Source organism: Chiroxiphia lanceolata, chromosome 2 (assembly GCF_009829145.1).
Source record: "Chiroxiphia lanceolata isolate bChiLan1 chromosome 2, bChiLan1.pri, whole genome shotgun sequence".
NCBI classification, from domain to species: Eukaryota; Metazoa; Chordata; class Aves; order Passeriformes; family Pipridae; genus Chiroxiphia; species Chiroxiphia lanceolata.
Window position 1 is genome coordinate 54,132,247 of NC_045638.1, and position 26,857 is coordinate 54,159,103.

The 26,857-nt window shown below is 35.2% G+C and overlaps 1 protein-coding gene across 3 annotated transcripts in view; it reads left to right on the plus strand.

The window, feature by feature from the left end:
• The window catches only part of KLHL1 (kelch like family member 1), a 191,181-nt gene that overhangs the window by 130,975 nt on the left and 33,349 nt on the right, over nucleotides 1-26,857 (plus strand). For 2 of the 3 annotated variants that reach the window (XM_032680439.1, XM_032680440.1), the window contains exons 6-7: nucleotides 3,826-4,012; nucleotides 22,499-22,723. In XM_032680439.1, the coding sequence (XP_032536330.1) occupies nucleotides 3,826-4,012; nucleotides 22,499-22,723 (412 nt within the window). The remainder of the gene's footprint in view (nucleotides 1-3,825; nucleotides 4,013-22,498; nucleotides 22,724-26,857) is intronic. The other variant, XM_032680438.1, reaches the window with a different exon arrangement.

The window sequence follows — 26,857 nt, forward strand, 5'->3', positions numbered from 1 at the left end:
ACAGAAGTCCATATAAATGTCATCTGTAGGTCTTCCCTTATCCACTGATGTAGTTACTCCATCAAAGAAGGTCAATAGGTTGGTCATAAAGGATTTTCCCTTGGTGAATCTCTGCTGGCTGTCTCAAATCACCTTCCTGTCCTCCATGTGCCTTACCATAGTTTCTAGGAGAATCTGTTCCAGGCACAGAGATGAGACTGACAGGTTTAGTTCCCAGTGTCATCCTTTCTTCCCATTTTAAAGATGTTTCCCTTTTTCCAGTCCCCTGGGACTTCACCTGACTGCCATGACTTTTCAAATATCGCAGAAAGTAGCTTGGCAACTACATCAGCCAGTTTCTTCAGGACTCTGGGATGCATTTTGTTGGGTCTGATAGACTTGTTCACATTCAGGTTCCTCAGGTGGTCATGAACCTGATCTTTGCTTAAAATGGCAGAGATTTTGCTCCCCCAGTCCCCATCCCATTGTCCATCCACTTGAGAGGCATGGGAAGAGAGGTTGCTATTCAAGACTGAGACTGTTAACTACCTCAACCTTCTCCTCAACTGCTATTACCGGTTCACCTTCTAGCAAACAAAATGCTTGCTTTTAATTTCTTGATAATCAGAAGTTTTGCAGCCTTTCCATTGATATAATGGGTGACAAGATTTTAAGGATACACTCATTGGAAAGTTGTTAAAAATAATAGCTTAAATACCTTCCTGAGAACTGTGTTTTCCTCTACATGCTAGGGAAGGTTAATAAATCTGAAAATTAGTTGGGCTCTAACCATAGACTCAATTTTCTTGATGCTCAATTTAGATTAAGAAATACTGAAAAAAAATCCAGTGATTATTCTACTATTATTGTACTGACTCTAGCTCATTAAAATTAAGTGTAAAAACATATAGAAATTCTATATTTTATATATTTCCATTACAGTCTGTGTGAAAACACTGAAAAGCTATGAGAGAAGAGAATAGAGTCTTGATATTTAATATCATGAAATTAGATGTGAAGATCACTTATGTTAGATCAGAGACATTTTAAAGCACTTCTTGATAAAATTTTAGGTGACTGCCTTTTTGATTAAGAATAGCAGACTCTGGTAGATGGTCAGTTTCCTGTAAAAAAAAAAAGAAGTTAATATAAAAGTTTAAGAATATTTTCAAGTATAATTTATTTTATGTGTAATTTATTTACAGACATTTATATCAAGCTATTAACCTCAACCATGTGTAGTGACCCCTCTTAAAAATATTGCCGTCCAGGAACACAAATGTCTCTGCCTTTTTTTTTTGGAATGTGTCTATTTATGTTCTGTCTGTGCCTCATACTGTTTTAATAAAACTCTTGACAACCCAGCGCCCTGAGCCTTCAACCTCAAAGCACTTATATTATGGATGGAAGTACATATTGTTTTAATCTGACCACAGTATTAAAGCCTCTTCAGTGACTTCGTTTTGCAAAAGCAGCTTTTTCTTGTTAAAATTATCCAAAATCTAGATGCAGGCAGAGTAAGGCTACAACAGATGATAATTTTGTGTATGGTATTGACTCCCTCTTAGTGAATTTCTGTGGTCAAGGGAATATGGCCTTGGAGTATATAGATCAGTAGAAACAAATTAGTTTAAAAGATACATATATGTTAGGAAGAAGCCAGAATGGAAGTTGTGACAATTTAAAGGAGCAGCGGATCAAATTTCACATCTTTTCTGCCTCGGTCCGCAGGGATAGAGGAAATTGGGACCAGGCACTGCGGTTAGGGTTCGGACACAGTTGAGGTCTCGTGATGCAATGCCCATTTATTCAAGGGAAACAAGGGTTTAAAAAACCGCAGTTTGAGGGGTGGATGCTAAGCCAGGGAGGTGCAAGAGATTGACAGCTTAGGGAAAGATGTGGTAGGGGGACAGGGGAGAGATGGGTGGAACTCTCGAATATCAGAGGGGATTGACTAATTGTAGCTCTCTCTGCACTGTGATAGCTACAGCTTATCAGTAACAGAGGCATGGGAAAACAGGGGAGAAGAAGAGATAAGCAGCTTTCAAAGGGGAAGCCTGAGGGAGAAATAGGGACAATATGGAGGTACAGCAGGATCTATAAATTTTTACAATAAACTGGGGTGTACAAGGGTTCATAAGCACACAACAGCAAACTGGGGAAAAACTGCCAGTCTGCTGGGTGGATTATTCAGTGAGTAAAAAGTCCATTCAGACTCCATTAATGCTTTTCCAGGCCACATATCTCTCCCATTCTGTCTTTTTATCCATCGCACTTTTCTGTAACATTTCTCTGAGACTGAATTCATATTAGCCAATCTAAATATTTTTCTTTTTTTTCCAGTCAGTGCTGCTATTTCAAACTTTTTTTTTTTAGTTTCTTAATACAGTAGTCATGCACATTTATAAAAATGAATATGACAGATACTGTTGTTTTATGAGAAAATAATAGTTTTGGAGAACAAATATATGGAGGGATTTATATATATCTCATTTTCCATGTAAGATGAGAAAAGTGCTTGGTTCACCAGACATAGAAAGTTGATATGACAGTTTTCAAAAATCTAATCTACCTAAATGAAAGAAAGCATATGAGCCATTCATTATTGATTGGGAGAAAAAACTTCAGCCTCATGCCTTCACTTATTGATACATTAATCCAGGCTTGGTACTTTGACAGCATTTTATTCAGAGATCCTGAAAGATATTTGAATTTCTCAAAATATATTGATATTTTCAATGCCTTTGTATCTCATCTGTCTTTTTCTTTCTTGAATTTATTTTTACTTTCATGATCATGGGATCATTTGTAGTTGTTGCATAATCTATTTGAAAACCTGGACCACATTCAATGATGTTTTCTGAAAATATTATTATCAGAGAACATAACTGTCTTTTGCTTTCATATTTTAATTCTTTTAATATTCTTGTATCTTAACCGATTAAACAACACCATTGTGTTTAGTCCATAGGTTTAGTGACAAAAAAAATATTTTGTTTGGTTTAGCCTTCTTAATTTTACATTTGTGAGATAGCATATATTCATTGGAGCATTTACTTTCGTATCTAAGGACAAAAAATGAATATTAGGATTACTCCAGTGAAGAGGTTTAAGTTTAATATTTATGCAGTCCTTGTGCAAACTAATGGTTTGCAAACCCATGGTTTCCTTTGTATTGCCTGTTCCCTCTGTGAGAGATTAGGATAGAACAGAATAAAATAGAATAGTTCAGCTGGAGGTGACCTACAAATATGCTCTAGTCCAACTGACTGACCACTTCAGGGCTGACCAAAAGTTAAAGCAAGTTATTAAAGGCATTGTTCAAACACCTCTTAAGCACTGGCATGCCTGGGGCATGCACCAGCTCTCCAGGTGTAAATAAATGCTTCCTAATGTAAATTCTACTGTTTTGTATGAACCAAGGGGCTTTGCGTATTGCTATGCTAAATTATCACACTTTTGTTGTTGTTGGGGTTGTTTTGGTTTGGTTTTAGAAATAAAGGATGTTCCTGCAAAGAAATGGTGTCCTTTCAGTGTCACTTTGGAAACCATTAAAAATAAGTCAGCCTACAAGAGAGCAGTTAGATGTCTTCAATGCCTTCAGTAAGAGATTAGTAAGATTGTAGTCTTAACGGCTGGCAAAACAGTGATCTTAAAGTCTTTTAAAAATCAATTAACTATTTACTTTTCTGCCCCTGCTGCAAAAAAAAAAACCCAGCCCTGCAAAACCATGTATTCTACAATGAAGTGATATACTTACAACATCTATTTTATCTTCTCTCATTGCATGGTATTGCTTTTCTAGGAATTTCTAGCATTTTTGATTCACCTTCATGTCATTCACAGATATTGGCAGACCTGGAAAACCATGTGCTTTTTAAGGATGACCTAGAATGTCAGAAGCTTATTCTGGAAGCCATGAAATATCATCTTTTGCCAGAGAGAAGAACTCTCATGCAAAGTCCAAGAACTAAGCCTAGAAAGTCTACAGTTGGGACACTTTATGCTGTTGGAGGAATGGATAACAACAAAGGTATTAAAGGATATTTATTGTTTTATAAAAGTTATACCTTGAATTTTCTTTATCAGCAAATGGTGAAATATCTTTCTATTCCAGGATCGATGTGGGGATGTCTAATCAGTCAAGAAATGCTGCCAAGACTTTAGATCTAATAAAAATCTGCTGATATTTAAGGAAAAGAATAATACTGTTAGAGAAAAGAAACTGAGGTTTTAATTCATTCTTTGTTAAAAATTATTATAATTTTCAGAAAGAAATTTAACAAAAAAAAATTGAATGAAGTTAATTTACCTTAGTTTTAGATTTCTAGAAATTATGTTTGCTCTATAAATGAGTCAAATACTTCTTTCATTCTTTTTTAACCAATGAACAAAGGCAGTTGGCAGTTTGACATGCAATATCATTGATGTGCAGGTATTACATCCTTAAATAGTTGTCTAAAATATTATGGATGATTCATGGTCTTCTAATGCAGAAATTTGTCTGTCATTTAGAGAAAAAACTTAGATAAATAGCTTAAACTAGATTACTACTTTGTCAACAGATGATGGAAGATGAAATTATCCCCATTTTTCTGTGAGGAAAAGCAGAAGGCAGTTGAAATTTTATTATAGTATTTTGTTGTTATTTGTTGGGATTTAGAATTACAATTATGTCCTTTCATTTCTGCTAAGAAGTCTAATCCACTGATTTCTTGAATGAATTAAATAAAATATTTGAACTTAAAGCTAGCTGTGTTATAAGCCTCAAAAAAGGCTTTTATTATTTTTTTGGTGATATTCACTGACAACTCCACATTATCTTAAATTTTAATGTTTTAAATTTAGACTGAAGATTATGCCTTCAGAAACACTAGTTCTCATATAAAATAAACTGTACTTAAAAAAAGTATAAAATGATATCTTCAGGATTTTACAACTCTGTGTCTAGGGTATAGTTATTGCAGTTGTTTCACTAAATAGCTTTGGCAAAATTACATGGCATGCTTTTCCCATAAAGTTACACCAATGAGAAGGATGTATGACATTTGTGCATGTGTGAAAAATAAATGGGCAGCATCAAGAGAAGTGTGACAAGCAGGTCGAGGAAGATTAATGCTAACAGTTTCTGTTAGATATCAGAAAAGGTTTTTCACAGATGGTGGTTGGGCACTGGAACAGGATCCCTAGGGATCCTGTGGTCACAGGGCAGTGGTCACAGCACCAAGACTGTCACAGTTCAAGAAGAATTTGGACAATGCTCTCTGGCACCTGGTGTGACTCTTGTGGATGGTCCTGCCCAGGACCAGGAGTTGGACTTGATGATCCTGATGGCTCCCTTCCAACTCAGCATATTCTGTGACTCTGTAATTCTGTGATTTTTTGAAGTCCCTTCAAACCAAATTGCTCTATGTTTCTATGATAATAAGAAAATGTTGATGAAAGAATCAATATGCATATATTCTTATTGTAACTGTAGATTATTTTTGTCCATTTAACATTTATAAGCATTTGTACAGCCAAATGTGAGGCATGGATGTGCACAGAACGTTGTCTTTGGATCATAAAATACCTAAAATACAAATGTCCTCTTACTTAGAACAAGTTACTTTGAACACAAGTATTCATTGTGGGTAGGAAATAAACCCAATTTGGATGCAGCAGTATCTGTTCTCGTTTACTATAAATGTCTGTTCCTCAATCAAAATGTAGAAATATTCAGGAAGAGAGCGCAGAGTGTAGCACCATTGCAGCATCAACACACAGCCTATTTTGCAGTTTCAGGTCAGGCAGAAGCAGTTTTTTTCTGTAGCAGCAGAAGAGGACATAGAGCAACAGAGGTTCAGCCCTCTGTTGGTGAAAACTCTGACTGAAGATAACCAGGACTTTTATACATTTGCAGCAGATACAAACTGCTTTGAGAGGGATCTGTTTTGGCAGAGCAGCATGTGCACAGTAGGAGCCTTTGTTACAGCTGATGTAATATGTATTCCCAGTAACTCAGGTTCTGCAGCTGTGCAGTCTCAGCTTGCATCTGTTCAGCTCATCCCTCTTGTGACTCTTGACTGGCTTTTATGCCCTATGAGTCTTGTTTCCACATGTCAGTTCAGGAGACCTGTTTGCTTGTTTTGAAGAAACACTGAGTTCATAAAGCAAGCCTGAATATTTAGGCGGTGAGATGATGCTCATACTGTATTATCTCTCCTCAATAATTAATAATTTATATTTTCCCCCCACAACTCTCTTCACTGAAATGCTGACTTGGATGGTTGCAACTCACAATGATGTATTTTTAATGCTTCCTGGCATTTGCTACCAAATACGAAACAGTTACATATAAGATCTGGATGAGCTAATCAAATTAGCAATTTATTAACTAACATATAAAATAGTGGGTAAGTACAAATATTATGAAAGTATTTGAAGGTTATGTGGCCCATCACAAAAAAGCAGCCTAGCATGCTAAGTTTGTTTTAAAACCTCATCTATGGTTATCTTCCTTTCCATAAAAAAGAAGTGATAATTAAACTCCAGGAAACAACAACTGGAATTTTGCCTGCTGTGAAAAGTTAATGCAGCATAGTTCTAAATAGATAAAATTGAAAGGATCAAAGTTGGATAATTTTGTAACTTTATAATTGTACAAAACCTCATTTAAATCTCTGTTTCTACAGACCTTTGGTTATTTATTAATTTAATTTCAGAGGTGCATGTAAGAAACACACTTTCCCTATACGTTTCAATTACTGAAATGAGATGTACTGATAGATTGGGGGAATGTGCTTCTGACAATGTTCCATTCACTTTACCCGTTAATATTGTCACACTGAATTCTCTAATTTGGATTAGCAGGATTTAATCATCTAATAGTATACAAAAGCTGTCTCAGTCCACATATAAAGGAGGACAATAGACTGAAATGAGTAATTGCAAGAAGTGGACATTTACCAGTTTTAAAGAATGATTAAACACTGACTTCCTGCAGCCATCTTGGAATCCTAAATGCAGAGAAATAACCATGTGATAGAACATGATGTATATGGTCTGTGTTAGGTGGTGCTATGGAAAATTATGAGCAGGCAAATATACTTGTATTTGCTTGAAGGAACATATAGCAAGAGGAGATCGGTATCAATAATCACGCAGTCTTATACTGGTGTCAGAATACTGATTGATGTCTCATGAAGTGTCCTAACCTAGCTGACTCACTAGCTAGCAGTTAGAATAATAAGGGAAAAGTTAGAATAGTAAGGGATAAATGTCTTTCTTGTATCCAGAAAGACATTTTTCGCAGCAGACTTCACTTAAACCTTATTTATTTTACTTTTATATTTTTCATTCTCATACAGGCATATTTTTAAAATACTGAAAGAAATGTTGGAAAACCTATTGTAAATACTGTAAAGAAATGCAAAAATAGGGAAAGATCATGTTTTTCATCTTAGTAATTCTTGTTTTTTGAGATATGTGTCTGAGATATGTGTAACTTGAAAAGCTATCTGCCTCTTTCCTCTTCAGTTTAGTGAAAATTTGTAAAAACAAAAAAAAAAAAAAAAAGAAAGTTAAATGCATCAAAATTGTTCTATGGCATTTTGCAAGTGGTAGAAATTACTACAAACCACTTTGTTTTCACATACATAAAATATTTGATGACATTCATTATCTATCCATTTGATGCACATAACTATCTTGAGCAAGCATCTTATCTTCATCTTACTTGCATTTTCATTCAAAATATACAGTGTACAGTAAATGAGTTTAATTTTCAGAATGTGAGTGCTTATAGTCCTGTATTTGTATAATACACAAAAAACCCCCCTACTCAAGATAGAGTATTTTTCTTTTAAAAAATAATTCCAATGTGTTTATTACTTTCTATTTCTCCCTGGTGTGCTTTTGGAAAGGTTTTATGTAAGTGTGTATATATATATATATGTGTATACATGTATATATGTATGTATATATTTATAAAATCACACATATAAATTATTGAGGTCTTCTCTTAGAAGTTTGAGGGTGTAGCATAGTTAAATACCTCAACCTTTCTGTTGTACTTCACTCTTTCCTTAATCCAGCCTGCAAATGAATTCATGGCTGGGGCTTCCTGCATTTAATGGTAGATAGTGCTCATAATATATTGCTAATATTTTATTGTTATTACTATTAAGAACTTGGTGTATTTTCTTATTCCTGTTTGGATATTAGAATGCAAAAAATAGTCTAATGCTTACAAACTTCTCAGGAAAGTTGGAATAGCTCCTGGATCCAGCTGCCCTGACCCAGGACCCTCCTGTCCAGCTTCTGGAGCCCAGCATGGTGCTCCTGGAAAACCAGGATCTCTACTCCGTCTGAAGGATGCTTCTGCCATTTTCCCATTGGCAGGTTCAACCAGTAGTGAAGTTAAGTGTGTGTGCCACAGACAGGCACAGACACGCACAAATACACAGAGGACACAGATAGGCTGGTCACACAGATGGTCACAAAGTGCTGCTCTCAGCAGCCCCCACATTTAGGACTCACACCAGACACATTCTCCCTCCTCCTTTTGGGCTGGCAGAGGCAGAAGTACACCACACTCTCCAGGTTCACAAGCACACACACATTCCTGGATCCCCTGGGCACCAGCATGGCCCTGCTGCACTCCTCACTCATGCTTGTGTCCTGAAATAGCTGATTTTCATGAGGAGGCCCCCAGTGGCTGGAGGTCTTTTTCATGAGGAGGCCCCCAGTGGCTGGAGGTTAAAGACCTCACTGCTCCCAGTAGCTGGCACCACAGACCAGACTCCAGGAGCAGCTCTTGTCAAGCGGGAGCATAAACATGCTGTCATTACTTATGGTATAAGTAGATGTTCACATAAGAACTGACAAGTGAGAAATTGATGGTCCCTTTGCAATCCTACTCCTTTTATTGATAACATCACACATCTGTCCTCACCAATCCTCTGTGTGAGTTCCTTCTGCCTTTAGTGCTAATTTGTTTTCACCTGTGTTTTCGATGAGGACATTTGCTGTGTTAAAGGATTATGTAGTTATAGCCTTCAAATACCTCAGGAGGACAATAAGCCAAAATAAATTATGTCTCTGAACTTCGAAGCAGCTGTCTGCATACTGCTTTTATTTAGATACTTACAGTTTTTCTCTGAAATCTTGTCTGCTCTATTTTAACAGTTCTGACTCAGCCAAAAAACTCCAGTGATTTCAAGTATTAGAAGTGAGTAATTTTGCTGAGACAGATGGTTGTAATATGAAAGAGCAGGGTCCTGGAGTTGTTCAGCCTGCAGAATAGGAGGCTTGGGAGAGAGACCTTTGCACTCTCTGCAACTTGTAGCAAGGTGAGGGTCAGTCTCTTTTCCGAAGTAACAAGTGATAGGATGAGAGCAAATGACTGCCAATTGCATCAGGGAAGGTTTAGATTGGATATTAGAAAAAATTTCTTCACTGAAAGAGTTGTCAATCGTTGGAACAGGCTGCCCAGGGAAGTGGTTGAGTCCCCATCCCTGGAGGTATTTAAAAGGTGTGTAGATGTGGCACAGAGGGACATGGTTTAGTGGTGAACTCAGTAGTGCTGGGTTAAAGGTTGGACTCAATTGTAAAGATCTTTTTCAACTAAAATGATTCTATGGTTCTGTGTTTACTAATTTCCATGTAATATATTTCAGTATTCTTTTTTATAGTTCCTGGAGTTCATTTTTCCAAAAAAAATTACACATTTAAGGTTTGGGTTTTTTTAAAACATAAAATGTATGTTGTTATAATCCTTTTTTTTCTCAGACATTTAATAGCTAGCAATGGTAAATAATTACAGCATAATTTACCTTAATTGTAAAATGAACTAATAAACAAGTAACATTCCATTAGCTTTCGGTCAACATTCTGTACCAATGACCAACTCTGTTTTACTTTTTCACACCTTCTGGAAGACTAAATAGGAAAAGAATAATGGAGTATATAAACAGGAACAGCAACACAGAGAAGTGTCTCTCATTGGAGTCATTAAGACAGCATAGTAATGAGGTTGTCATCATGGTGAGTTTTCTTGAGAAAATTAGAATGCCAAAGTAAGAGGCAGGCAGGCTATGCAGAATGGATAACAGAATTTTTCAGTCTCTGTATTGCAAATGTGCATTGAAACTCACTTATCCTTTTAGATTTCTTAAATAAAACAGACATGAGTTACCTGCTTGAAAATAAAAAAATAGAAATCCACTACTTTTTAAAACAGAAAAACAAGACATTTTCCTAAATTTTGGGAAAATTAGTATAATCTACTGCAGAATTTCATATTTTCAGTCACTTTAATATAGCCCAACAGTTCATCACTGGATATATGTTTGATAAACTGCAAAGAGAGTATGATTTTTAGTTTGATTCATTGAAACCAAAATGAACTGTTTCAAGAAATATGAATATATGATGTATTTAGCTAGCAACAAAACATTCTGGGGAGAGAAAGGTAATTAATGAAATATCAGGAATTAACCTCAGGCAGTTCAACATGAGGAAGTGCAAAGTCCTGCATCTCAAGAGGAACAACCCCTGGAACCTGAGGGCCAGCCAGCTGGAAAGCAGCTGGGTCAACAACCTGGAGTCATTTTGCCCCTATACCAAACATCTGCATAATCATTGTTCAGGTATATGGAAATGCCAAAATTACACATGTAGATTTGATCCCTGGAAGCAGGTCTAGGGAGCAGAGGAAGCTGTACAGAGCAACCACCCTTTCTGTCTCACTGTCTTAAATTCTGCTATTGAAGAGTCAAGCTAATGATCAAAATTGTCCTTTCTGGCTTGAAAACAAGAGACACATAGCTTATGGACATTGGAGAGATAAGATCACAGCATGTCCTCTGTGCTAAGCTCTTAAAATCATTCTTCCTCAGATTTTCTTTCTTTAGTTTTGCATTTTCATTCCAATTCAGGTTTAAGTACCCCTCCATTCCTTCTCGTTTCAGTCATTAACATTGCTTACATTTTCCACCCTCTGCTCAGATCTCATTGGAAATACTGGTGACTCCTTTAGTAGCATCTCAGATAGATGATGAAAGGACTGGAGCATCACTCCTACGAAGAAAGGCTGAGAAATCTGTGACTGTTTAGCCCAGAGAAAAGAACGTGAACCAGATGACCTCCAGAGGTCCCTTCAACCTCAACTGTTCTGTGATTCTGTACCATGTTAGTATAATTGCAGAGTAAAAGTAGAGGTTGGTTAATTACTTCAGCAGAGGAATATAAAATACACTGGCTAATCACTAATGAGATAATTAAATCTATAAATCACACTAAAATTCTCTCCTAATCCAGTTCTTAAAAGTATTAACATGATTATTTCCTTCTTTTCACTGCTGCGATTTTCAATATGTTCCAGAACATTCAGTCTCATAGGCCAACTAGAAGTCAAAGCACTTCTGAATAGAAAAAAAAAAATCCAGATTTTAACACCATCTGGTATTTTTTTGCTACTTATTTTATATCACTTAATTTCTGGCATTTTTTTTTCATAGTTATCTTCTGAAACTGCTGATTCAGTTATGGTTTGAAATAAAGTGAAGATCCTGAAGTGATCTATTCTGAAGCCTACATGGCTTCAAATATAAGAGAAGAGCCAAAATTATCACACACAAGATAAATTTCACCTTGGCAATCTGGTATTCCTTATTGTTGATAGAAACTATGGGGTCAAGCAGACAGTGCCAGAACCTGCTGCATCATGGGTGTATGTGGGGGATTATTCTCCCAAGAACACGCCTCTGTTCCTCCTCATTACTTCCCCGCTGCTTACTCTATTGTCTGACATTTTCAGTGCAGATATTTTATCACTGATTAAAGTGCACAGGAAAAAAAAAGGAAACCTTGTGTGCAATTTGGAGGAGAAACATACCTGACAGATGGATAATTTAGAGAACTTCTATACTATCAGAAACATTATGTATCTTGTTCTGGAGACAATTCACTTCTGGAACCACCCTCAATAGCCAGTGTGGTAGACTAGCATAGTGCATGATATGAATCATTAATGAAAGGAACTTTTGTAAGTTTTAGACTAGATAAAAACATAAACCATGAATGTTTTATGTAATAAAACATAGCACTATATTATAAAACAAAGCATCCAACAATAAAGACATTGCCTAAAATCACTGTGGAAAAGCTGTCATTTCTGATACTCAAAAATATAAAGATTGGGGGAAAAAACTTGTGTTGGTTTTACAGAACTCTGTTCATATAGAATAATTGAATATTCCCAAGGGTTTTCTGATTTTTTTTTTCATATCACTTTATGGCAAATCCTTGTGACATTTTAATACATTATTTTCACTCAAAAAAAAGCAATATTCCTTTTGTGCACGTCATAGTTTTTTGAAAAGTTTAAAGGAATTTCTTGCAGCCTGTCTACAGAGTAGTGAACTGCTACCCTGTGTTACCATTTTCTCTATAGCTCGTTCATTACCAAAATATTCTTCTTGGTATCTACATCAGTAACCTGCTTAGGTCACGTATGTTCCACTTGAGTAACTGTCTTTTCAGTTCAAAATGTAATGTTGCAGATCACTAGATCAAGGTCATCATGCACCAACTCACAGCAGCATCTCTAAATCTTGAACAAAATTGTCAGAGCACCAGTCAGCAACAGCTTTAGCAATAGCAAAATCAGCAGAAACTCAAACCTTTCCTACTCAGGAGCAAACAACAGAAAGACCTGCTAAGATAAGCCTAAGAACAGTCCTGTTTGTGTCTTATTCTGTTCCCTGCAACATCCTGTCTTTATGTCAGTACAAAATTCCTTATTACATCTTTAAATTATGTCAGTCTTGGACTTCACATTACAATGTGTTCTCTTCATGAACTAGCTACAATCTTTCCTCTCAAACCTGTGTTTCTAAATCTCCTATGTATTATCCCATATATTTTGTCCCTCAGTTACTTCCATTCTTTTGCATGTTTCTCTTCTCTGACTTTCTCCCTCCAAACTATTCTAAAAAATTACAAGTAATGTTTGAGTAGGGTGAAGTGGTGCTGTTATTTTAGAGAGTGTAGATAGAGAACTTCAAAGCAAAATAATTGCCTGCCAAGTTCCTTTTTTTCTGTCTTTTATTTTCCCTTCTCCACAGAGCCTGGGGCAATTGCAAAGGCTGCTGTAAAAGGCAAAATATTTAGGGCAGAGTATGTAAAGAAAAAGATTTGAAAAGAGGTGAGATAGACATGTAGAACATATGGTTATATAGTTTTGGGACCAGTAATTATTCAAACCACAGGGATTTGCATAATTAAAAAATTATGATACAGCTGTGGGTCTGTAGTTTATAGAAAATCTCTCTCTACAGGCTGTTATAATTTTAAGTAATGTTTATGTTAAATTCAAGGCCATATTTCCTTATAACAGGAGTAGAACCATCAGTAAGTTGGAAGTAAAATATCTGCAAAATATTAACAAGTAAATTTGAAAATATGACTCACGCTCTGTAAATTGTATACTTACTTTAAAATTTAGGAGTTACTTAGTCAGTACTCAGACAGCAGGGTTACTATTTTAAGAATAACAGCTTTTCAGGACAGAAATTTTATGTTCAAGTTCTTTATAAAGCACTTTCCAAATGCTTTGTTAGGTTCTGAGAATGAACAGTCCCTTGGCCCCTGGCTGCATTGGTGAATGGATACTACAATGCATATATACAATCTATAGTCTGGAACATTTTACTTTTCTAAACTGAATAAATATGCCTCCTTAAAATTTACATATTTTGAATACACATCTTTATATTTTTCTGATTTTTCAAGGAAAGTGCACAGGCATAATTATAGCACAGGAAGAGGGAACAGGCTATGATAGCAGGCAGGCAAGGACCATGGCAAAGAAACACTTTATTGTCACTCTATCTGTTTCAAACAATAAAATGAAAATCTGCAAGTGCTAATAATAAAATCAGTTATAATAATAAAATAAGTTAGATAAGTTGTAATTATAAAATAAGTTATGAATACTGAAAAAAACTTTAAGAAACATAAAACAATGATACTGCATAAAAATGTTGTCTAATAATTTGTACTTAAAGAGCATTTAATCTTATTATTCACATTGACTAAAATTAATCAGAATTCTAGGAAAAAAAAGTGTTCTGTTGTTCCTGAAATATGCTATGTATGGGAAACCAAGTTATTCCTGACAGTTGAAGACTGAAAATAGTTCTTGTGTCCTAAAACTTTTGTTTTCAAAGTATTTATTGTTGAAAGCTATTTTAAAGTGTCAGCATTGTTTTATCTATATTCTCATAGAAAATAAATATAATAGAAAAATTGCCTGCAGTCCCTTCCTTTAACTTGAATTGCCATAGCCTGCATCACCAAAACCTATATGGTGTCTCCCCTTTTGCTCTGCTGTATGAAATATTAACAACTGACATAAGAACTAGAGTATGGTTCATCTAAATTTTAGTGTTTACATTATACATGTCTACACCTAAACTATACAGTGAGTGCTGAGTATAGTCAATACTGATGCAGATAGTACACTTGGTCTAGTCAAGACCAGCATTTACTACACAGGAGAGATGTACAGAATCCACTAGGAACACTGACCATCACTACCCTGGGAGCTTATACAAATAGCTCAAATTGCAGATACTTACATTTTCATGTTTAAAGCTCTGTCCATCCCCTCTCCTGATAGAATGAACTGAATCCATTCCAGTTATTGAAACCAGTCAAGAAATTGAACAAAGGAAAAAAATGCATCTGTTCAGAAAATACTGTAACACTGTGTCTGTAGTGAAATATCATCACTCTATTATTATTGTTTAAATTCATCTTTTACCAGTCTCTGTGTGTTTTCATTCCTACTCTGTGAAAGTATTTGTCTGTTGCCATCATCATATTCTTCCCACCATCTCACTTTCATCTTACTATCTACTTTTATCCTTTTTCTTTCATATTTTCCCAATTATTTTACTTTTACCTACTTAAATTTCATGTATAAATATACGGCCATAGACTGAAACAATATTTGATGCTATCACATTATTTATTTCTCTATGCCTTACTTCTCTTCTTCTGCCTATGTCTGGTTTTTAGTCTTTAGTAATATATAAAGTTGATTTTTACTTTGATTTTTGCAGTACCAACATAGTGGGACATATTTGTGAATGGTTCTTTACCTGCCACCATATGATTAATAATGTAGATTTTTCTGGCCCAGAGATCTACAGCCTATTTAAATCAGAAATTTATTTGTTTTATTTAGCTATATCAAAGGTAATAAATTTACAACTATTTATAGTTCTAAATGTACCAACACATTGTTATTAATACAGTAAAATCACATCAACATTGCAGTAAATTCAACAATAAGCTCTTCATTAATCATTTCCATTTCCATTTGAACACGTTTTCACTTACATGTAGTGTTGAATCAATTTATTTCTCTTTCTTCTTTCTGCTTCTTTTTTCCCCATACTTCTAACAGTTTTTTGTGGCATCTGAGAAAATCATAGCTCCGTGAACCTGTGGAACAGAGGCTTAATCTGCTATCAGGGGCATCCAACAGAACTGTCATTGTAATGTGTGCTTAAGTTATTTAACTCTACCATGAAAAGACTCCTATGAGATCATAGATAGATGAATAGATAAATAGACAGAGATATATGTATAATGTTACTGTGAAAAGTCTACAGGAAAAACAAAATTATAAAATTTTACAATTATGAACACTATAGACAAGTCAAAACATTTACAGTCTCTGTTTCAGTAATGTTTCCCATTTCTTGCTTTCTTTCTGATATCATGCTAGCTTAATGATGGACTTGCTTATTTATTCTTTTTCCAGTCATGTAAAGATGGTCTAAAATTACATCAGCTTTCTATTGATAAGAAGAGAGATAGAATATCAATAAGAGATTGAAGTACATACAAAATTTGAGTATTAATTACTTATTGATTACTTTCTGTAAAGATAGATGTACGCCATAATCACTTTGACCTGCATAATTCCATAATACCCATAGTATCAATGGCTGCCTAAAGTCAGTAGGTGTCCTTTATTGAAAATATGTATGGAAAAATGTCTTTCACAGCAAAATGATGCACTACCTACCGAAGTTCATATTTATCTGAACTTCTTACATTGTTTTTACTCACATAAATACATTTGCAATCTATGATTCCTGTCCCACTACACTAAGTAAAAACCAAATATTTTATAAACATTTATTATTATATTATTGCCTAAAGGTTATTATGAAAACAAGTTACACTGTCATTCGTGATGAGAAAGACCATGACTTGGCACTTTATTGTGTATTTAGGAATGCATTTATGACTAGTATACTTTCCTGGAGATTTGTGCAGTGAGCTTTTGTTACAGTTTTCTGCATTTTGACAGTCAATTGAATTGATAACTTGCTCCTTTAATCCTGTTCATCTTGTTTCAATAACTCTAGTTACTCCAGTATCTCAGGGACTAGACACAAACACCCACTATCAATTTTGGCAGAAAAAAAATCGTAATCAGGGATTGCTTTTGTGACATTCTTTTGTAGGAACTCTTATACTCCCTGATATATTATTTAATTTCTCTATCTCTAAAATAGAGACTTAAAGATAGACACTATATTCTACTTTCCCAGGCAGGTTCTGCTTGACTAACCTGATCTTCTATGACAAGGTTACCCACTTAGTGGATGAGGGAAAGACTATATAAGTTGTCTGCTTGAAATTTAGTAAAGCCTTTGACACCATTTCCCAGAGCATTCTCCCGGATAAACTAGGTGCTCATAGCCTGGATGTATGTACTCTTATCTGGGTAAAAACCATCAAGATGGCCAAGCTGAAAGAGAGATGGTAAATGGATTTAAATCCTGTTGGCAACCACTCACAAGTGGTGGTCAGGATAGTTCCATTTAATATCTTTACCGATGATCTGGATGAAGCGATCTGGTGCACCTTCAGGCAGTTTGCAGATGACATCAAGTTGGTGGGAGTGTTGATCTGCTGCAGCGTAGGAAAGCTCTGCAGGAGGATCTTGGACAGGCTGGCTGGATGGGCAGAGACCAGTTGTATGAGTTTCAATAAGCTGAAGTGCTAGGTCTTGCACTTGGGTCACAACAACCCCATGCAGCACTACAGGCTTGGGGCAGAGTGGCTGGAAAACTGCCTGGTGGAAAAGGACCTGGGGGTGTTGATTTACAGCCAGCAGAATATGAACCATCAGTGTGCCCAGGTGACCAAGGAGGCCAATGGCATCCTTTCTTGTATCAGAAATATTGTTGCCAGCAGGACTAGGGAAGTGATTGTTCCACTGTGCTCAGCACTGGTGAGCCACACCTCAGGCTCTGTGTTCAGTTCTGGGCCTCTCACTACAAGAAAGACATTGAGGTGCTGGAATGCTACCAGAGAAGGGCAACAGAGCTAATGAAAGGTCTGTAGCACAAGTCTTATGAGGAGTGGCTGAGGGAGCAGGTGTTTAGCCTGGAGAAGAGGAGGCTCAGGGGGGACCCTCAACTACGTGAAAAGAGGTTGTAGCAAGGTGGGTGTCAATCTCTCCTCTCAAGTAACAAGTGACAGGAAATGTTCTCACTAGAAGAGGTTTAGATTGGATATGAGGAAAAGCTTCTTCACTGAAGATGTTATCAGGCAGTGGAATTGCCCAGGGAAGTGACAAACTCCCCATCCCTAGAGGTATTTAAAAGATGTGTAGATGTGGCACTTGGGGATATGGTTTAGTGGTTGACTTGGCAGTGCTGGATTACTGGTTGGATGTGATTCTATGATCCACTTAGACTCCTTGGTGCAGCTTTGGTCCATTTCTATATGTCCTAACAGTGAATACTGGGAAGAAAAGCTTTGCACCTCCCTCTCCACTTCGACTCCTCAGGAAGGTGTAGAGAACAATGAATTAACCTCTCAGCCTCCTTTTCCAAATTAGACAACCCATAAAGACCCCAGCCTCTTCTCACAGGACATTCTTACAACCCTTTCACCAGCTTTTCTGCCCTTCTCTGGATGCATTCAAGGAGCTCCACATCCTTCTGAAGTTGTGGGGCCCAGAACTGCACACAGTACTTCATGTGAGGCCACACCAGTGATGAATACAGTGGGTTATCATTTCTTTTGATCAGCTGACTGTGCTGTCTTTGGTGCACCCACCCCTGGATAATTCAGAGCTTCTGCTTTTATTTTGTTTCAGAGCAAATAAATTAGTTTTAATATTTGTGATGTCAACATTTGGAAATGTAATGATACTTTCTTTCTGAAAGTATTATATTCAAATATATTCAAACCATAAAATATATGATAAATGAAAAATCAGTATTCTAATATGTTATTGATTTTATATATCCAAAGGACCTGATTCTTAAAGAGCTAAACTAATTTGTCTGTTATAATCCTGTTGGAATTAATCAAGGCTTTGCCTCCTCTTCTAGGTGCAGAATATCCTTTTACTTGCAAGATCAAAACAGTTGAGCTAAACAAAATAATCTATTACTTTGTCAGAAATACCCTATTTTCTTCCTAGGTAGAAGTTTATTCCCTTTTATAATCTAAGTTGTCCTATTACTTGTCCATTTGTATGTGAATGAAGAAGTTCTCAATAATCTGCAATTAAAGCTATCCTAAAACCTCTGTTGATGATATCTTTCAGCAGTTCCACCACCTTTTTGTTGAAAGATTTTTCCAGTTTAAATTTAACTCCAGCAGAGCCATTGCAATCAAAATAATTTAAACCAGAACAGCACTAAGACAAGACAGGGGTTTTTTTTGTTCAGTTACATATTTGTTGGTTTGGGTTTTTTTCCATTACAAGTACCTAATCAGAAAGAATTATCTGAATGTCATTAAACCAAATGCAATACTATGACTTAAATTAGGAATATCTTAATGCTAATTAAAAAGCTATATTTTTGTGTTCTCATAACCTATTAAATTGGAGAAAGTGCATTCAAAACAGTACTGATGTCTAATATGTGGGGTAAATTTTCCTCCCTTCAATTTAAACAGAGGACTTCATGTAGTTGGGAGTGAAAGCTGGCAGGAATTGTTAAGATTTTAGTTCATAAATATGTATTTTTTTTCCTGAATAATTGTTAATATAAATAATATATAAATAACAAGAAATTCAAATAAATATGGAACATAGCAGGAGATGGAGAGGATTGCAACAGTCTTTTATTCATATAGTATTTGATTCACTATCTTAAGTGGAAGTGTTTCATATATGAGATTTTATCTTGTTGAAAGTTTTGAAAGAATCATGCCTAGGAAAAGAAACTGATGGCTACAGTCTCCACCTCAGATCATGCAATCAGATTGCAAAGGGTTTCATGAGGTCTCTAGTCCAACTTGCTTCTCAAAGCAGGGTCAGGTATGAGATCAAACCATACCCATTTGGGTCTTGAAAACCTTCAAGGATGAAGCCCCAATGTCTATGGATGAACTGTTCAATTTGTTTGACTGTCTTCCTGATGAGGACATAGCACTATTTTTAAAAATTTATTTTTTTGTATTTGTTAGTTTAGGCAAGCTCTTATCCAGCTGTATACTGAGACTGCTCCATAACAGGACTGATATATCAACAGAATAGGAGATAGTGATTCTTTTTGTGGTGGGGCTATAAGCAGAGGTTACATCTGCTTCTCCATTTGCTGCAGGAACAGCGGAGAGACTGTAGATGTTTTCTACATAGTTATTTAATGTTGAGGCTCTGTTGTGTAGAGCTTCAGCTGGTGGATTAGTTGAGATGAGATTTTACTCATTTTACAAGTTGCAGGCTGATCACCCATGCTAAGAGTCATGGGTGATGAGATTTTTAACTTGGCTCAGTGTTTTTTGAAAACAGTCTGGAGAATGGAAGACTGGTGTGAAATTAAGCAGCTGGCCTGACTAGGATGATGACAGGTACTAAAAAGCTATAGTGACAAATGATAGGAAATTCTAAGGCCTAGAGTTCTTCCTGTAGGAACTGTCATCAAATAGTGTTATAAAGATGTCACTTCCACCTTCTTCTTCATGTGATCTTGGCATCCACAGAGAGTCTATGGGCATACCTGTGCTGAGACAGAACTGACTGGGCTGCATGAAATAGAATTCAGCCAAAAAAAGACTAAAACTATGCTTTTATGCCCATCAACAAGATAGCTATATTCTTTTAGCTGATTCTATCATCTCTTCTTCATCCGCGAACTGATTTTATCTAAGGACTATGGTAATTTAAGAGATCTTTTTTTTTTTTTGTCTGAAATGCAGTCTAGAATGTATTATATATACTATATATGTATATAGTGTTCCTGACACTAAAGATGATTTTATAGGACTGAAACCTATTTCACTTTGCATTGTTTTTGTTATTATTATTGTTGCTGTTGTTGTTATTGTATCATCCACATCCTTATCGTCATTACAGATTAGCAAGGCAGCTTATTGGATAAACAGAGTTCAAGCTCTCCAGAAACTCCTTGATTAGATGCTCAATATGTAATTTAAGAAAACATTGTGGCAACTCAGACTTAGCCATTATTAGGAAATATATAGCTGAGCATAATTCCAAGACTCTATTTGTTATGTAAGCATTATTTTCTGAAATCAGAATGGCAAACCTTTTAAACTGTGCTCTTTACCATTGAAGTAGACAGTATTTCTCGCTTTATGGTGCCAGCAGCTGTCGCACGAGAGGAGCCCCAAAGAGAAGATACAAGGACTCCCTGAAAAAACATCTCAGCCTTTGCCGTATTGATTAACGTAACTGGTCTACTCTGGCCTCCAATCGGGAGGTCTGGAGACACACCATCTATAACGCTGCTGATGCTTTTGAGAAAGCACGCAGGATCACTCTTGAGGAGAAAAGACAATGCAGAAAGAATCGTGCCTTGCAGAATATACCACCTACGGAGTCTTTCTGCTGTGCCTTTTGCAACCGGACGTGCCTATCTCGTATTGGCCTTTTTAGCCACCAGCTTGTAACAAACGTGGGTAGAGACCTTTCCCAAATCTTTGTTCGCGAAACCTAGACATGAATGAAAGTCAGTATTACAAAACTCATGTGCTACAGTTCTAGCTTTTAGCATGAATATATTCCACATATAAAAAATTTCCAGCAGTACAACTTTATTAATATGCATCATTATAACATGCCCTGCAGCACCACCAAAAACCTGTATCAAATAATCTGTATATTTTGTTCTTTCAAACCTGAGGATTTATACATTTACAACTCAATTTTAAACTAGAGTCAAAAAGAGAAATAAATATGTCTCTTTGAATCAAATGCAAAATTTACTTCATATATCTTATGGCTTCATAAAACTAGAAGGGGATTTAATCCAGTTGTTTTGTTGTATTGTACATTGTTGCTGCTCTGCTAAACTTAGATACTAATTGAATTTAAATTATGTCTTTTTTAGTTCAATTAACAAAGCTATTGCTTTCATGATGTTTGTTTGCACTCAGTTCATTGCTCTTTTGTTCCAAAGAATGAATGAATCCTGAAATAATTAATTCCCATGGAATTCTAACCTTTTATTATAATCCAAATAGTTAGTTGGTAAAGCTTAATAATAATGTTGATTTTTTTCTGTAGGATATTTAAGCTTTGGAAGCACCATTATGTGTACCATTAAGATAAAACACCAGTTACATTTCAGATGTATTATCAAGTCACCCTCTTAAGGATTAATTTAAATTCATCTATTATTTAGGTATTTGTAGTTCTGTTTTAAATTTTTCTGCTGTCATACTACAATAAATGGAATGCATGACTGACATTCTGGAATCTAGTTAAGTTAATTATGCTTCCTTTATCCCTGTTTTTTTGTTAATAAACTCTTCATTTCTTATAAAATCTTTGTGATATCTTGCATATTACGTGCGAGTTAGTTTAAACAGTGGAGGCTTCTTAATGACATTTTCATTACTAAATGGTAAGTTATATTACACATAATGGTCTTTATAGTTTTTTAATTAATATTTGAAAGTAATTCAAATTACTAAACTCAGAAGGAAATAGTTTTGACTGGATATGAAAACATTCTTGAAATATTTTGCTTCAGATTGTAAGTATAGCATTCTCTACTTCCAGCAGAAGCATGTCTGAAAGAAACCCTACACAAGTATTTAAATAAGAACAAAAACATGAATGCAAATTAAAATACAACTTCTAATCTTAGATGACAGTATACATTGTATGGAAGATTGGAATCAAGTGTAAAAAGATTAGTATTTTATATAGTTATTTCACTGAACTTTAAAAAATCATGAAGTTAGAGCATAGTGTTATTTGAAGTTGTAATATTTTGTTTCTATAGCGGCCATTTAGATTTTCTTTTTTTTCATGCTACTTGAAGAGGTAAGAAAGGTAATCTATCACACACACATGCACATATTTAAAAAAAAAATTTTCAAGATGTGCATCTAATCAGAAAATATTATCAAAGTTTTAACACTTTTAGGGGAAAAAAGAGAATAAAAAGAGAAACATTACCTTTTTTAATACATTTTTATACATAATTCTATTATTATTATTATTCTATCTCATCAGGTGCTACAACTATTGAAAAGTATGATCTCAGAACAAATATATGGATTCAGGCTGGAGTAATGAATGGCAGGAGGCTTCAGTTTGGTGTTGCTGTCATCGATGACAAGCTGTTTGTCATTGGAGGCCGGGATGGCTTAAAGACATTAAACACTGTTGAATGTTACAATCCAAAGACCAAGGCTTGGACTGTGTTACCACCTATGTCAACACATAGGCATGGCTTAGGTAAGAAAAACATTATTTTTAAATGATGCCTCAGTTTTCAGTTATATAATTTGCAGTGAAAAACTGAAAACTCAGTACACTTAAGCTGTCGTAGCATTCTGACCAGTAATAATAACTTCTTGTTACATCACTATGTATATCGAAGGTTAAAGTAAATTTTTATTATTTGACAAAATAATACTGGAAAAAGAAACCCCAAACCAACAAATAAATGGCAGAGGAACCCAGAAACTTACATAAATTAGTGAGAAATGTATGCATTGATTTTGAAAAAGGGCATTTTTAATTTTTCAAGCAGTCAAGGGACTATTTTTAATCAGAATTATGGGTTTACATTTATCTATTATGATAGGATTTAAAGGTTATAAAGACTGTGCCAAAGAGGGACTGATATGCTTTACAAAGTATTTATAGCAATAGTTTCATCATGACTGAAAGGATATTTTTTCCTCAAGTGTTTTCAGATAAGTTGGGTTTTGGTTTGGTTTGATTTTATAATAGTATTATCCATGCCATTGTCATCATTAATCAAACCACACTGTATTCCTCTTCCCTATTGTTTTTTTAAATTAAATAAAATACAGTTCTGTTGTTTCCTTGAAAGAAAAAAAAAGAGTCCCTCTATTATATATCTCATATATATTTATGGTAGGAAAAAAGCTCTAGTTTATTCAATTACATAATTAATTTTGTGATGTTTCAGAAATATTCTTTTTATTCTTAACTGTATAGTGATGAGATTTTCATGCTTAAATAAAGGAGTTTAGAATCTGTAAGTCATACTACATATGCTGGAATACCCACCAGAATATAAATTTATAAGGTATGGAAAACTGAACTGCTCATTATCTGTTCTACTAAAATCACTTGGTGTGATAGAGTTATTACAACATCATGAAAAGTAGAAATGGAAAAGAAGTGTTGGGAGGAAAGGGTAAAAAGAGGATGAATGGTGGCAAGGATGGTAGATTTGCTCAGGTGACCTTGCATCTGGGAATGCCAAGGCCTGGAGAATAACAGTTGGGGAAATCCCATATATCACGCCTACTGCTGTTTATCCTCTGTTTTTAGAAGTAGAATTTATGTGTAGAGATAATGTAGGTGTTTGGGGAGACTTGGAGGCACTCTGATGGACATACTTGAGCTCCCTCTTTTGGGAGAGAGATCAAAGCTCAGAGATCATAAGAAGCACAGGGGAGATCACAACACGGTGGTAAACTACGTGTGTGCGTATCCTTGATAAATGGGTGCCAACAGCAGGCTGGCACCAGGATAGTCTGAGCCTGACGGTGCCTGTGTTCCCACCTGTGTGTCTCTGCCTGGGTGTTACTTTGGGGTCATCTGGTTAGCGAGGAAATGAAATAGGTTTACTCTTTGCATTTCAGCTGTGGTTTTGTGGTTATTTTGGCTGCCTGCCTGTGTCGACTCACACAACAGGCTATGTTGTCTTGTCCATTCCCCTGAGTTACAATTAGCAGCAAGTCCTTTAACGTACTGTTGGGTCAATATTGCACAAAATGAACATGCTTTCCTGCCCCTCTAGTCACAGCATTGGACACTTGTAGTGCATACATACTGCTGCTGTTAAACAAATCTTAACATATAAAATAGTGATGGGAATCTAAATCAGGTGGCATCATGACACTAAATAGCTCTGTGATTTAGAATTGTTTCCTAAGTTTAAATTTAATTATAAATTAGAAAGTACATGAGAAAATACATAAATTACATTCAGAAATACATGTAATATCTCTTTTGCCAGTGTTCCATAATTTTACAGAACCTGTTATTAGTTTCAGTACTGTTCCCAAGTGTAGTAAAAATACAATTACTTCAGCTATAACACAGGAAAGTATTATTAAAACATTATGGAATTCTTGATAGAGAAAAAACTTTTCCCAGTGACAAAAGAGGTGGATCCATGATCAGAAACCCTTGATGACCAGTTAAAAAAAATAATTTTGGACCAATCATTTTGCAGATACTTTTGGTCAATAGATTTAAAAAATACCATTATAATTTAAGTTGAGGACAGTTGAGGTTATGACTGGAGAAAAACTGGTACACTTTCTATAAGAAAAAAAAGGAAAAGATGAGGCATTTGACCACTGAATGGTTTTTTTGGTTTTCTGTGGAATCACTTTTGAATTTCTTCTTTGTTGAAGAAATTCTGGCTTTTTGTAAACAATATGTAAAATGAGGAAAGAAACGTAAAATGAGGAAAGAAACATAAACTGAGGTGATTAAATGCAGTTGTTTGGGAAGCATTAGAGATGTGCTCTCTATTTGGAATTGTGTAAGAATCATGATATATTCTTCCTGAGAAGCTTAGTTAATAGAATTTAATTGCTTTTTTTATTGCAACTTTTTTTAAGTATCCCATAAAGTTATTAGTTTAGTAATGCCCTTTGTAATGAGAAATTAGTCTGAAGTAATAAATCTTTTTTGTTAGTTTTCTAAACTATGTGCTATGTTATATCCATGTAGTGATAATGCTAGAGCAGTTTGAATTGGTTTGTATACAGGATTAGAAATAAGCACCCATCCTTTTCATGAATGTCTTTTTGTTGACATAGCAAAAAATTTTCAGATGTAGCCCATTGTAACTAAAGTCACAACCAGGTAATACAATTCACTTTATCCTGCCTTCAGATCCATGTATATATAAGTTAATATATGTAGAAATGAGGAAATAAAAACTGTCAGGTCTTGTAGTGAAAGTACATAGTGTAGGAAGTCATATGTTAGGCAGTTTCAAAGCTGCCATTGAAAGATGGGGGAAAGCTCTGGTAATGGTAGTGTTTGCAATAAGTCGTGCTTAACTACAAAAAAGAAAGAGCAGACTGTGAGATGCAAAATTATTATTTAAAATAATAGTGATTCTAATATCCCTGTTGAGTAATCCATAAAACAGAATGGAATATGAAAGAGCAATAAGACACCAGAAAGGCAGTGAAAGGCAGAAATGAAATGTAAAATTGATTATGGTTTATAAATTCAGCAATTTTGTGAAGCAATTCTGCATCCACTTTTCCAGTTTCCTTGCTGAACTTAATAGTCTACACAGAGGAGAAGAGAGAAAGGAAACCAGTGATAGACTAATTAAAATTTTAGATATCAAATCCAGTGAAACCATGCTTTAAAAAAAAAAAAAGAACCAAACAAAAGATTGGTACTGAGCTTGTCTTTCCAAAATAAACGATTTAGTGCCACAATGAGAAAATTAGGCTTCCGGTATAATTAAGGGAGAACAGCAGTCTTTTCAGGTAGGTGTTCTAAATTGTCTTGTTCTTTCCATGAACTATGTAAAGAGTGCCTAAGCTCTTATTTTAGGTTTTGGCTGTGTAAATATACTGATCTCACTATCCATAGTCAAACATGTATTTGCAAGATGATCAGAGTGGGAAGGATGCTAACGGGGCATGGCATTACCTAATAAAATCCTGTACAGCTTAGAGTGGAGGCAAGTTAAATATTTTTCCTCCTCCCCTCTTGGAGGAGAGAATTTTGCCAGTTGTAATCATCTGAGTGAAAATGCTATAAAATTATTCATTGCTGATAGGAAAACCTTAATTTACTTATACAGGATATAGGCCTAGAGTAGATAGGATTCGCTCTACAAAAATATCTCTGCCTCTGAGCGAAACTTGTTTATGGTAACAAAGAATATGGTATATATATGGTAAGAGGGCAAAAATTAAAGGATTAGCATAAAGAAGGACCCACACAAATCATATTGACACTTCAGTATATAAGGTTTGCACTACAGAGTAGGGCCCACTTAAAATTTGGCCACTATCATTCGCTGAAGTATTGAATCACATAAGTTATATTCCTTTAGAACCAAGCTAAAGTCTGAAAATAAGCTATAAATCTTTTGGTTCAGAAGGAGAATATTAGTACCAATAGTATGTTTATAATCTAAAATGTAATTCCCAAATCAAATCATCACAGAAAGGATCATATTTGGACAGTTTAGTTCCATTTAGATTTTTTTTTATAGGAACATATAAGAACGTTGCAAGCTAGAACCTTAGAGATAAAATTTGGGTACCACAGCTTAAATTACTTTTTATCAGCTGTACTTAGCAGTGGAAAGCTCTTTTTTTTTTTTTTTTTATTTCAGGGAAAATT